This window comes from Diadema setosum, chromosome 11 (genome assembly GCF_964275005.1).
Source record: "Diadema setosum chromosome 11, eeDiaSeto1, whole genome shotgun sequence".
Classification (NCBI taxonomy): domain Eukaryota; kingdom Metazoa; phylum Echinodermata; class Echinoidea; order Diadematoida; family Diadematidae; genus Diadema; species Diadema setosum.
In genome coordinates, this window is record NC_092695.1 from 32270608 (window position 1) to 32283739 (window position 13132).

Sequence of the window (13132 nt, forward strand, 5' to 3'; positions counted from 1 at the left end):
ATCAATGACTGCCATCTAAGTTTTTGTAATAGTAGTCACACTCTATCTTGCACTAACGCCAAGATTAACTGCAGAATTTTCAATCCACTTTCAGCAGGGAAGCTTGGTGGCGGATGAACAGATTTAGACAGGGCTGGACTACAAAACTTGAATTTTTAATTTAATTTTTATCTTTGGCACAAAGCTCATTGTTGTTGTAATAATCTGGTGTATTGATTTTTTAATCATGCTTGAAAAAAGGTAGCGAATATACCTATTACTCCTACATTCTCTATGACACACCAAAGTATGAAATAAAATAAACTCCTAACTGCTTGACTAATTATTATTAGTCACAGGCAATACAATGGCTTGCACACATTTACCAAAGGATTGCTGAAAATGGTGGTGAGAAACTAATTTTCTAAATAGGACACATACATGTTGCCGTGTTGCATAAAAGCTTAGATCAAATATAAGTCAGAAAATAAAAAAATAAATCTGAATAGTCAATTAATTTTGTTTGATTTTCTGACTAACAGCGCGAGGCCGCACAGAAGCTAACAACAGTGGTGCTGTTTTATCAACTCACTAACAGTGCCAGGGGCACCGATAGTGGCACTGTTAGTGCTTCTTGCGTGCGCGCTGAGTGCATGCGCTGTTGTTGTCTCCCAAGTAAACCTACTTTGCCCGAAATTGACCCGAGAACTATGCAAATAATTGAGAATGTGGTGGGTTAAGGGAGATGTAGATTTTGCTTGACTTCCAAAGTTTCTTTCACGACATTTAGTTTCTCGGTTTCAATACGGATCATTTCTTTGCAACTGTTTGGTTACAAAGTGTTACATTTCACACAGTGACAGTGTACGGCGCAGTGCGCTTTGTTCGAATTGCTTTGCTATATCACATTGTTTAAAAAGTGTTGTATTTCGGAGAGAAGGGTACAAAACTACGCACAATTTCAGAATTGATTGTGACGTAATTTTGCTAATAATCTATGTCATCATAGAAATGACGTTATTTTACAAACAAACATTTCATGCAGTGTCAAACATGCCAACTTTCTGACATGGTTTAAAAATATCTAAAATCACGTTAAGCTCTTTCAACCAATCTCTACCTGCTAATTTTTTTTATCGAAAAGATAATATCAGTTAGGCCCAGTCCGCCTTTTATAACATAGTCTTATATAGGAACTTCTGTGAAGCACTGTAGATAGGGACATCATTTGGAGATGTAATAAAACTTAGGACCCTACCTATTTTGTTCTGGGGGTATGACCGAGAGTATTTCTTTTTCATCATCATTCAAGGAATCGAGGACATCAGGATCATTGACTGCTGTATTTTCCCCTTCTCCCGTCTTCCCCCGTTCTTTTCTCTGCACTCGTTGGCTCTGGGTGACTTTTTCCTTGACACTTTTTTTTAGTGATTGACACTTGTCGAGGCGTCTCATACCGAGTGCGCGAACCTTTGTTACAAGTGCGCGTACTCTTGCTACAAGTGCGCGATAACATGTTTACCACTGTGACTCAGCGTAGATTTTGCCTAACTCTTAAAGCTAAATTCACCAACAGCGCCGTAACAGCGCACGTGTCTAACAGCGCTCTAACAGCGCTTTCAGTGCGGTCATGGTGCTCATGCTGTTAGTGGCTGATTTATTAGTGACTTGATAGCGCTAACAAACCTCCCACAAACAGCGTTTCTGTGCGGCCGGTACAGATAGAGCAAAGCCAAAACTGACAATCATACAATCCCAGTGCAGCTTGAATCTCTGAGTTGAAATAAAGCAATATCATCGGTAACACTATAATTCATGCTGGGCTTTTGTTGCACATGCAGCAATGGTAAACAGAAGTAGCAGTCATAATGATACTACGACAACTACTACTACTACTGCTATGATAATCAAGATGATGATGATGACGACGATGACTGTGACGAAGATGAGCATCCATGCTTTCATTTTGAGAGTTCATTTATGTTATGATGGGGTGAATTGCAAAATAAGAAAGAAAGGTAGAATTTAATGTAGTATGGGAAAAAAATACTTGAAGAGCTTGCTGAAGTATTTTCCCCTTTATTATTGTTTCACACATTCACCCATTATAGCAGGATATATGAACATAAGGAAAGGACCGGTTTTGAGAAAAGTTGAATTGACCAAGTAAAGGATTTGATTTGATTTAGTATCAAATAAAAGGTTTCTTTTTCTAAGCTTATCTTTAACTTGGTGCAGAGTAAACAAATACATGCACAACAAGGACATTCTTAACAGGCTAAATTTGTAAACTGGTTTGTGAACACGCAACCTACAAGTGACTTGAGACTGGTATAGCAACAGTAACCAATGGGTAGTTGTCTTCTTATCACTTACTACACACAAAATAGATTTAAACTGCTTTACTTCACTGAATCAATCAAATTGCACTGTTGGCATTTTCAAACACTGGCTGTAATTAGGCTTACAGTGGCCACAGCCACAAACTCATGTAGCACCATTCTCATTGATTACTTACACTCTAGTAAAAGGCATACTGATGTGCCACAATCTTGAAAGGGATGGTACAGTTTTGGTTGAGATGAGGGTTGAGGTTTCTAATGTCTTTGTATGATGATTTTTTTGAGATAATGAGAAACCTCTTATGAAATATGAAAGAGCATATAATTCTAAGAGGAATTCAAAGTTTATTTGATGAAAATTGGTTTTGAAATGGCTGAGATATCCAAAACAAAGCAATCCTAATAAAAGGTGGGGCCCACCTTTTATTAGGATCGCTTTGTGTTACTTTGTTTTTGGATATCTTAGCCACTTCAAAACAGATTTTCATCAAATAAAGTTTGAATTCCTCTTAGAATAGTATGCTTTTCAACATTTCATGCAGTGGTTTCTAAGTATCTCGCAAAAAAGTTAAAAGCGGAATTTTCACGTCAACCAACACTATACCATTCTTTTAACTGGGAGAGTGGACTGAAACCAGAGGTGTTAGAGAATGAATGGTATAAAGGCCTTCCTGTCCTTGGGGTAATCCTCAAACTTGGCACGGTACCAGCGGTGCACCTCCAGGGAGGCGGCTGTCTGGTTGGACACCACAAAAGCGAGAACCAGCCACCAGGTCTGTTGGGCGGGGCCCAGGATGAGGCCCAGGGAGCTGTAGATGAGGATCTCGGCCAGGTAGTGGGGGCAGGAGACGTACTCGAACCAGTCACCTCTTGGTATCATGTGCCTGTTGACATCTGAGGAAGAATTTCATGGAGTGGACTCAAGTTACCGGTATCTTATCTTGCTAATGTTAACCTGTTGAAGACTAGTCCCGAGTATACTCGGGCAGGTGTCTATGGGAAATACATGTTATAGCAAAATCAGCCCATCGTCAACACGGTAAAAATCTTCAAAACCATGCACTGGTTGAAACAACTCTATTTCACTTTGAAAGTCAGAACATGTGACCCCGCACAACAGTTTTTAGAAGAAGTCACAAAATTTGAAAATACTTTTTCGAATGCATCAGAAAAGTTGGTTCGGAAGCTGATGATATATCATGCAACTATGATTTTGAAGGAGAAATGCCCCAACAAAATAGTTCAAATATAGAATTAGCCTTATGGAAATGTTAGACAGCACGGAAAAATTTAATCAAAATTGGCAGATGCACAAAAATATTCTCATTTGCAAACTTGTACAGAGGGGAAGTTTAGAGACAAGGGCCCTGCGTAAAAATCATTAGTGTGACAAATTACATCGACACCAGAGCACAATCACAATCACAGTTCATCTACCTTTTGCTGTAGACCTGAGGCTGGCAAAGATTTCATGAGCCCTGTGATGATGGAAGCTGGCCCAGAGGAACACTAACACTCCAATGATGTGATTCACTCTAAGGTTCTTCATCATTTCAGACAGAGTATGAGGAACACCTGTTGTGAGAGTATACATAGAAATAACAACCTATTACTTCCTAATTATGTGCAGCTCTTCCAAGAATAGTATGCATGGATAATTTAACTAACTGCATACTTGTTGGATATCTGCTACAGCCAAGTGCTTTGAAGGTACGTAGCTACTTTATTTTGCAATGATACATGTTTGCAACAAGCTAGCCTCAATATTTGATGGCAAATATAAGCTAATCGTGACAAACAGTGACAAAATAGTGATGGTGTTGCTAGATGTACTAGTGTGAACAACCTTCAACTCTAATGACCATTCATTCAATTGCATTTGCCATAAAAATCCTAACTTTCTTTTGCTCATTGCAAACTATTATGTATCAAAAAGCATAGAAGCACATGATGTATTGTATCATGGTGATCTATCCACTATCTTCCAACAAGGAGTGCACAGGTTAGATATACAAACAGTCAGTGATCAAGAAACTTGTTGTAAACAGAGCAAGGAATTCAGATCAGAAATCTGATATATATGCCCATACTGAAGCACTTAAATGGGAAACATGAATTCAAATGTGGAGACTTGCTGCAGGCATATAATTCTGTATTGCCAATCACAACGATCATGGAAATTGTACAATCAGTAAGCTCCTCTTATCAAAGCCAGGGGGGGAAAAAAACAAAAAACGCCAAGTTAACCAATGGCCACACTTGCCTTCACTGTGTACTTGTGGCCCCTCGCCAATGATGCTGAATCCCTGAAGCGAGTAGAAGAATATTCCCGCCAGATAGTGAGCCACATGCATGTTGGATTTGGAGTACACGCTGACAAACATGCACTCCAATATCCTCCTGAATGCATGAACCACAATCACCGTTATGGCAATGGTGATGCTCAGTAGATCCACTGTGGAGGTGTGAGGAACAAAATAATGGTTATTAGGTGTGTGAGTGTAGCTTGAGAAACAAGTCAAATAATTGTAAGTTTCAGCTTCTCTGGCACACACTGGAAGCGAAATGCAGGTCATAGTGTCTATACCCCTGACAAGTGACATATGAACTTCACATATGATTCCTGAAATAAAAACACAAATTTCGATATAACAATGCAAAAAAAAAAATACTGCTGATATCAGCATTTGTTAACATTATATCATTTCAGAACTTAAATCTGATGAAGCATATTTAAAATGCTTCCATCCAAATACATGTGACATTTTGTCAAGCATGTAACATGCCAATTATATTAATTGGACTTGGAATCTTATTGACAATATTTATTTACTGTTGCTTATAAGACTGCATGAGTTTACAAATACAATGTAGTTTCATATGGTGTTGCCTTAATTTGATTTCAGTGTTACACATTAGGAAATGAGAAATGAATTGCAAATTTGTTGGTTACAATGACAGTGCTCTTTTGTGATCTTCACTTGGTTTTCATAACTGGCAATCTTAACTTGCCAAATTTATGAAAAACAGAATCTGCAAAATCAGTATATAAAAACAAAACAAAAGAATGCTTTCTTTTGTTGCTTTGTGGTATAAGTGCGTTTTATAGAAAATAGGTTTTGCTACAATGAGATATCTCAGGTGAAGTTGAATGAATTATCTTTGATAAGAAACCCTTACCTCTTGGGGTAGAAATGGGATAATTTGTAAGTGCCTCCAGCGCCCTCATATACCACGCTGGGAAAGGATTTCCTTGCAGCACAAAGCGAAGAGTGATAGCCAGGGTCATTCCATTCCAGACGAATGACAAAACGTAGAAGTGAAGGAACCACCTGTGACAGAAATAATCAATGATAGTGTGGATGCAAAAAAGAGGAAATTAGATGCCTGTTCCAATCATGGATCATAATCCAGATTAATATGAATGATCAATCATAATAATAGTAGTAGTAGTAGTAGTAGCAGTAGTAGTAGTAGTAGTGATAATAATAATAATAATAATAATAATAATAATAATAATAATAATAATAATAATATACAATTACAATACTGATAATATCATTATTATAGCAATGTACTCAATTTCGTATTTTATCATTATTTGAGGTCTTTCATCACTATTATTATCATTTACTGTCTTTAAAGTTACATATTCCTTTTGTTACAAATGCTGAATCATCTTTATACTCAAAGGAAGTTTTTACAAGGGGGGCCTTGAATGCTGGTGCAAACATCAAATTACTTACCTCTCTCAGTCTCTTGTAATATCATTTCCCAGAAAATTTAGATATTGTGCAGACTTAAGAAACTTGTTCATGTTGTTGCATGAATGAAAATAAACAATTTAACCCGCACGATAGTTATTTCAAATTCAAATAAGATGAAAAAAGGTCCGTCTCTTTACAGACTTGTAAAAACCCACAAATGTGTCTAAGTGTAAGCAGAGATTGAAATCGAGTACAGGTTTTGGTAACTGCGTCTGTAACTGTAAGTAGGTTTGATAATTTATAGTTGTTTTGGCCTTACCCTATGCCTAGCCTAGACTCTCGTAATTTTTTATTCACTTTTCTGAGTGAACAAGGCGGTAAATTTATAGTAAATTTTTACTGTTCATGTTGCACCCACGCATTTATAGTCTCAGATCTGTGGACATGTCAGTCTTTAAGATGATGAGAACAATTAAGCTTGTAAAATTCATGTTTTGTGTAGTACCTAGTCAAATTGAATAACTCCAAATCCAATGTCTTTTCCCACGATCCCGGTAAACGTTTTAAATGTAAACCAACGGTGCAACACATAAATCCGTGGTACGCATAAACCAATACATGGGACTGTGTTATGCTCACCTTTTAGGCACAAGCAAAAGTTGCAACGCACCCGAGCGCTGGGTCTTGTCCTGTAGTTTACCATATACGATTGCATCTCTCGCAATAGTTGGAAGAAATCTATAAATTCTGTGGCCTAACCCTACAAGTACGAAAAGGCCTGTAGTGATTGTCCAAAACCAGGAAATTACAGACATATCCATGACGACGACACAACTGCATAAGTCACGTAGATAGAGCTATGTGGTACATACACCTTGGGATCGACCATCCGGCCGTGCATCCCCATGCGATATGCATGCATTGCGCATCACCCTGTACACAACGTAACCAACAACACATGCTGCGAAGGCCCTGGGAATTTCTTTGGCTGGACACGCCCCCTTTCTTCCAGTTAGCTCATTCATGCGTCTATCCAAGGAGTATATGTACCTCCAAGGTCTATCCATGAACCTCCACTATCATAGTGCTCAGACGAAGGTGAGAAGAGGACACATTTTTAATAAATTCTTTTAAGGGTAAAAATACTTGAATAATCTGATGCAAGGGTATGATTTTTTTTTCCTTGTTGAAGATATGTGTCCAAACAGTTGGAGAATTGCTAGGCAATGCCACTGTAATTTGTACTCCTATATGTGATGGGTATCACTGTTTGAATATAACAGGCAAAGCAGTCAAACTCTAAATTTTATTTGATTCTCATTTATGTGAGCTCAATAACACACACATGCACACCCACCCACACACACACACACACACACGTATCATACGCGCATGCACGTGTACCAAGAAAAGCGTAGCGCTTTGTCTGTATATACCAATAATCTAGAAACCAAGCAAGATGAACCTCAGCTAACAGTCTCTGTATCTCCCCTTCCTATATTGTATTCTTTTGTGTAGTGTATATCATAACTTACAAAACACATAAGAACACAATAATACTGTTACATATACATTATAATATATTCATAATTTTGTCTCGGCAAGTTTATCTGTCATCGCCATGAACTCCTCTTTCATCTTCCGTGGCTCATTGCTCTCACAATCCTCACTGATCTAGCAAAATCATCATCAGTATCACTACGCGAGTATCCACATTCTATATTGCCTGGACATCAACCGGGTCACATATTGTCAGCTGAGAACTAAAAGGGCGCTATCGCATTCCAAGATTTGAGCATAAATAAAATCAAAACAATCAGTTTTCATGAAATAAAAAATTAATTTTGGCCAAAAGTGGGTAGATTTATCAGCATTGTTCCAAATACGGGGTAAAATAAAGCCCTTGTGGCTTTGATTTTTAATATCTAACTGAAAATAAAAATAATTAATTTAAGATTGACACCATAATGTAGAGGAGATCGAGCTCTACAACATGATACCAATGAATAACTCACTACATACCCCCCAAAATTGTGATAAAGCCCTTCTGGTTTTCAGCCAACAATATATATGTACAGTGCTACATCAACATCTCAACTTCATTGACATAATTATACCAGACACGCTGCTCTGCATCAATCTTGTACACAAGCTATTGAAGAAGACAAAGTGACAGTTCTAGAAAGAATTGTGAATAAATAACATTTAATCCATCGCACTTGCAGAATATTTACCAAACACAATGGTGTACAAAATAGATATCAAAATTAGTTCTGGAAATACATCAAATATTTTGGAACTTTATGATTGCATCTTTAAATTCTTCACACTTCGCCAGTAATAGCCCCTCTCTACCCTCCCATGTCAATGCTACATTCCACTTGACTAAAACTGATATGAGCACACTCAAAGTTACCAAAGAAACATTAGTCTTTTTTTTTTTTACTCTCATATCAGCCACTGCTGAGTACTTTGATATACCCATGCTCAGAAGACATTTGTACTGATTTATTCAGCTATCATTTTGTAGGGAAGCCACTCCAGTTTGTTACATCAAGGATTTGCATTGAAATGTATCACTAGATTTTGAAGCAGGCTATCAAATTTAAGCTGAATTTAACTTCATAAAATTATGAATTTTCAGTGACTGATCATTCTACTCCTACTCTAAGAATTACCATTCCTGTTCTTGAGATAAGAAAACATCATCTTGCCTAGATTTGCACGAAGCGGGACTTTTGTGCATACAAGGTGTGAAAAGACCCATTGGCTCTTGCAAGGAACTCAGTCCTTGCTTTAACGATGTGCACATACAAACTGTGTAATGATTTTAACATCCCTTTGAAGAACTTTAGTCACTCACTTGGCACTAATTTCACGACAGCAAACAAAGAGTGCATGATTCCGTTGGTGAGAAAACATCTCATACAAGAGCTATATATGTTCAGAAACATGTGTACACACACTGACAGGAGACTTTACTCATCCAAAATATAATACACTGTATGTGACTTTTCAGTAATGAGAGGATGTGGCATGGGAAACAATCTATCATGGCACTGATAGATACATAGCAATAGGCATGGAGCACAAAGGAACTTCTGTTTCTTACTTTTACAATACTGCTCTCCTCCACTTTATGCCATAGGAACCTAAAAAAAAAAAATACATCTCACGATGACTGGCTCATGATTTTATGGCAAAGTACTGATTGGTTTCGGAATGTCACACACGCTGAAAGACCATCCACTCCTTAGAAAATTGATTAAGGTCTTATCAACATATCTGCTAGTCAGACTGAAAATAGAAATATTCACTTCTTTTTCTTTCTATAGCACATGTAGCATTTCCCCAGCAAGCAAGCAAGAAAAAAAAAAAAAAAACATGCAAAAAGGATAGAGAGAGAAAAAAAAAATGCATACACCATTTGGACTGGTGTCTGATTCTAAACCATACAAATTTGATAGTGAAAGATTACCTGATGTTTTCTATTTTACATCACAGAAGTAAATATCGAATGAATACAGTGTAGATAAGTTTCCTGACATATTCCAATTTTGTCTTTTTCTCTTCACAGGAGTTGTTCAAGACAGCTGGAAAGACTGTCTGGGAGTCCACATATTGAAATGTGTTTAGTAGAAGTAGGTTAAAGAAAATATCTTGTGACTGAGTTCTTTGAAGAAACTGTATTCTTATATTTGAATATATTAGTAAATCATGGCTAAACAAATCCCCTACAAAATCACAGCTACAATGATATACACATCCCTTCAACAACCAGAATTCATCCAAAAGTAACACAATCAGCACAACATATGAAATGTTTTCCTTCAGATAAGATATAGAAATCTACACTTATGTGGCCCGTAACTCCATTACTGTAAATGTCAATATTTTCGCGTGATTAATTTTTCGCGCTGAGCAGATTAAAAATGTATTTGCGGGTTCTTGAATTTGACCTGCACAATTGTCAAACCATTCAAAATGTGCAGTGAAAACTGTGAAGATATTTCTGCGGGTTTTAGAGCCGGAAGTAGTGTGAAACACACGAAAATTAATGACTGCGAAAACATCTGCATTTATAGTATTCTTTGTTTTTTAATCATGCTTTTGATTCTTTAACATAAAGAGAGATGATGTGTTATCAGCACTAGATGGTTTTCAAATGCAAAGCACTGATTAATCATCATGTGGAAATCTGTAAAAGTGGATATTTTCATGCGAGTGATTTTTCATACTCGGCCGGATAAGATGCGTTTCACATGTTTTTAATTCCGTGGAATCAAGGCATGAAGTACTGGAACATGTAGCAAGCAAAAATATTTGTGGCTTCTATTTCACGGTAGTTTCTGGTTGTGCGAAATGTGCAAAAATATCAACACCACGAAAATTTTCACTTTTACAGTACCCCTTCAATAGTGTGACCATACCTTACAAATGATCTTCAGTACCATATCTCTATCCTCCTTCATTGTATCACTTCCTACAAGCTTGAGGGTCTCAGTTGCTGAGCAAAATCTTTTAAAATTTCACTTTCTGGTAGACTTTTTGGGGGTACGTGTAGTCGGATATTGATAGGGCTTTGAGACACAATAAACCCTAATTGCTTCCTTTATCATATGGGTTTGGGGAAATAGAAAGAAACTTTGTTTTGTACAGTTTGGTCTGGTATGACTGGTAATATCAACATCATAATCAAGAATGGGCAAATTTCTGACGATGAAGAAGGATGTTCTTGTATGCTACTTTGTTACGACCAATTAAGTGGAGAAATTTTCTTTGTGCATCTAATTGTGACATGTTAATTTTCCTCCACATTGCAGCACAACTTGAAGTGATCTCTCCCTTGTGTGGAATTATTGCAGCATCCAGGGAATAGATGTGCTCACAGATTTGTGTGTGATAACGTCAAATTCCTTTCATAAGGGAATATGGGAAATTCCAATTGTAGTCAAGGAAAATGTAGCCAAATTAAAGTGAAATATCTATATGTCACTGCCAACTTGTTTAGTATGATAATCTTACATAGACACATTATTACCCAACATACCCTACATTATCACACAGCAGGTTTGCATGTAGACAATAGGTCTTTCTCCATGTAGATACCTTGTTTTGTTATCAAACACAAATAATTATAATCTGCAGAAAAATAATATAAGGGTTTACTCAGCGGAATCTGCTTTGCTCTGAATTCTACAGCAATGATGACATGTAACATCTTATACACTGGTAGTACTGTTGGAGTATGCATTATGCATTGACAGACCCATAAATACAGACATTCACATGGATAAAACAGGTACACTGGTTTACACATGCATTTCTCAATTGCACAAGAAGATTTCCACATTCTCAGACGAAAGTATACATTGGCATTCGCACAGCCATTACTATCTAAACTAGATAGTATATCAATGTGCAAATGAAGGCAGGGTGAATGCTTCATGCATTTAGATATTATAAGAGCCTCATTTACATCAAGAGTCAATTTCTACCTGAAATGAGAGAGGAGCATCATGCAATTGTAGACAAATTGAAGATAGATTTCTCTCCAAGGGCTAGCGTGCAATTACAGCCTCAAGAAATTGCACTAATGTTTCTCTGTAATTGCCTGAATGAATGCTGTTCCAAGTAATTCTCATTCCAGACAACTTAAGTACAGAAATAATAGGACTCTTTTATATCTGAGGCAAATATCATCTCCTCCTCCTCCTCCTCTCTCCCTCGCTCAGGAATTAATTGGCCATCTCAGTGATCCTGCGCCCTGTGCCTATGAAGGAGCTTCGCATACTGCAAGATTTCTGCAGCTCTTGCAAGCTAACCCAAGCAGACAATTCAAATTAATTGGCTACCACACTGTCTCGCTGTGGACGCACGACAGAGACGTCCCCTACGTGTCTTGGCTAGCGGAGAATGCAGAGTGGCTGAAAACCCACTTGCAACTGCCTTATACAGAAACCTGCTGACAACATATTGGTAATATACCATTCAGTCACATTTTGTGAAGACTGGAGGGTGGAAGAATATTTTACTGAACACAGAATGACATTTTTTTATCAAGCTGACTCTGGCGAGGTTTAATGGTTCCCTGAAATACAAATGCATGTTGATTTGTGTTGATTTATGATACCCTCAACATCACATTTGCGCTGAAACGAATATCTAGAAACATTCCATATATTTTTAACTAATTTTTCCTCTATTTTTCTTCAGATTACTTGGATAAGCCCACAATAAAAAAAAAAAACTTCCAAACCAATATTCCTGTTGTTACCTCATCTGTCAATCATTGCTAAAGTACTGATATGTTTAACAAAAGACATTGGAATGCACCTCCCCTTCGACTCAGCATAACTTGCGAGTTCCCTTGCCATGTCTTTTGTTAGTCACATTAATATCACAGAAATATGCAGACATGCTGAGTTGAGGGGAAGGTGCATTAAATGTCTTTTCTTAAACACATCAGTACTTAAGCAATGATTGACAGATGAGGTCACAACAGGAATATTAGTTTGGAAGGATTTTTTTTTTTGTGGGTGTATTCAGGTAATCTGAAGAAAAATAGAAGAAAATAGTTAAAAATATATGGAATAGTTCTAGATATTAATTTCACAGCAAAAGTGATGTTGAGGGTAGCATAAATCAACACAAATCAACATGCATTGCTTTTCAGAGAACCTTTAAACACTGCCCATTACTGCAATTCCCTCAGGGCCATGGATAGAAAAAGGCTCTTGCTATTGTACATGAGGGTCTCAAGTTTGGCTTCTGCAGGATTTGAATCAGCACACCAGTAAATGCAAATATTAGTTTTGAGGTTAACGTATTTGCCCACCACTGACCAAAAATTAACAGATGAGAGGACATACAGTACATCCAAATTGCAGTCCCGTTTGGTGGCTGAAATTCTTTATCTGGACTTCACAAAGTTCCTTCATGAATCTACACTGATACACTCTGTTTGACTAAGATTGGCACTCAGACAACAGCTGAGCAATTATTTTGACAGAAATTCTGTAGTGGCTACTATGTGTTTTTGTGATTACAGAAAGCAGGGATCAAACACATGGTGAAGACAAAGTTATTTTGTGGGAAACAAAT

At 37.3% G+C, this 13132-nt stretch overlaps 1 protein-coding gene across 1 annotated transcript; it reads right to left on the reverse strand.

Moving 5' to 3' along the window:
* Positions 1-2891: 2891 nt before the first annotated feature.
* LOC140235195 (polyprenal reductase-like) lies at positions 2892-6792 on the reverse strand. Its single transcript, XM_072315228.1, has 5 exons — positions 6668-6792; positions 5502-5653; positions 4585-4776; positions 3759-3896; positions 2892-3215 (listed from the first exon to the last, which is right to left on the reverse strand). Exons 2-5 carry the CDS (start codon positions 5608-5610, stop codon positions 2965-2967), a joined length of 690 nt encoding a protein of 229 aa, XP_072171329.1. The 5' UTR covers positions 5611-5653; positions 6668-6792; the 3' UTR covers positions 2892-2964.
* Positions 6793-13132: the final 6340 nt, after the last annotated feature.

What these genes read in the sequence shown, in the direction of transcription:
- LOC140235195 (XM_072315228.1), bottom strand. Translation starts at nt 5,610, where the DNA reads ATGACCCTGGCTATCACTCTTCGCTTTGTGCTGCAAGGAAATCCTTTC. An exon ending in GCCACAAGTACACAGTGAAG is followed by an intron (nt 3,897 to 4,584) that starts GCAAGTGTGGCC and finishes CTCTCACAACAG; the next exon opens with GTGTTCCTCATACTCTGTCT. An exon ending in CCTCAGGTCTACAGCAAAAG is followed by an intron (nt 3,216 to 3,758) that starts GTAGATGAACTG and finishes ATTCTTCCTCAG; the next exon opens with ATGTCAACAGGCACATGATA.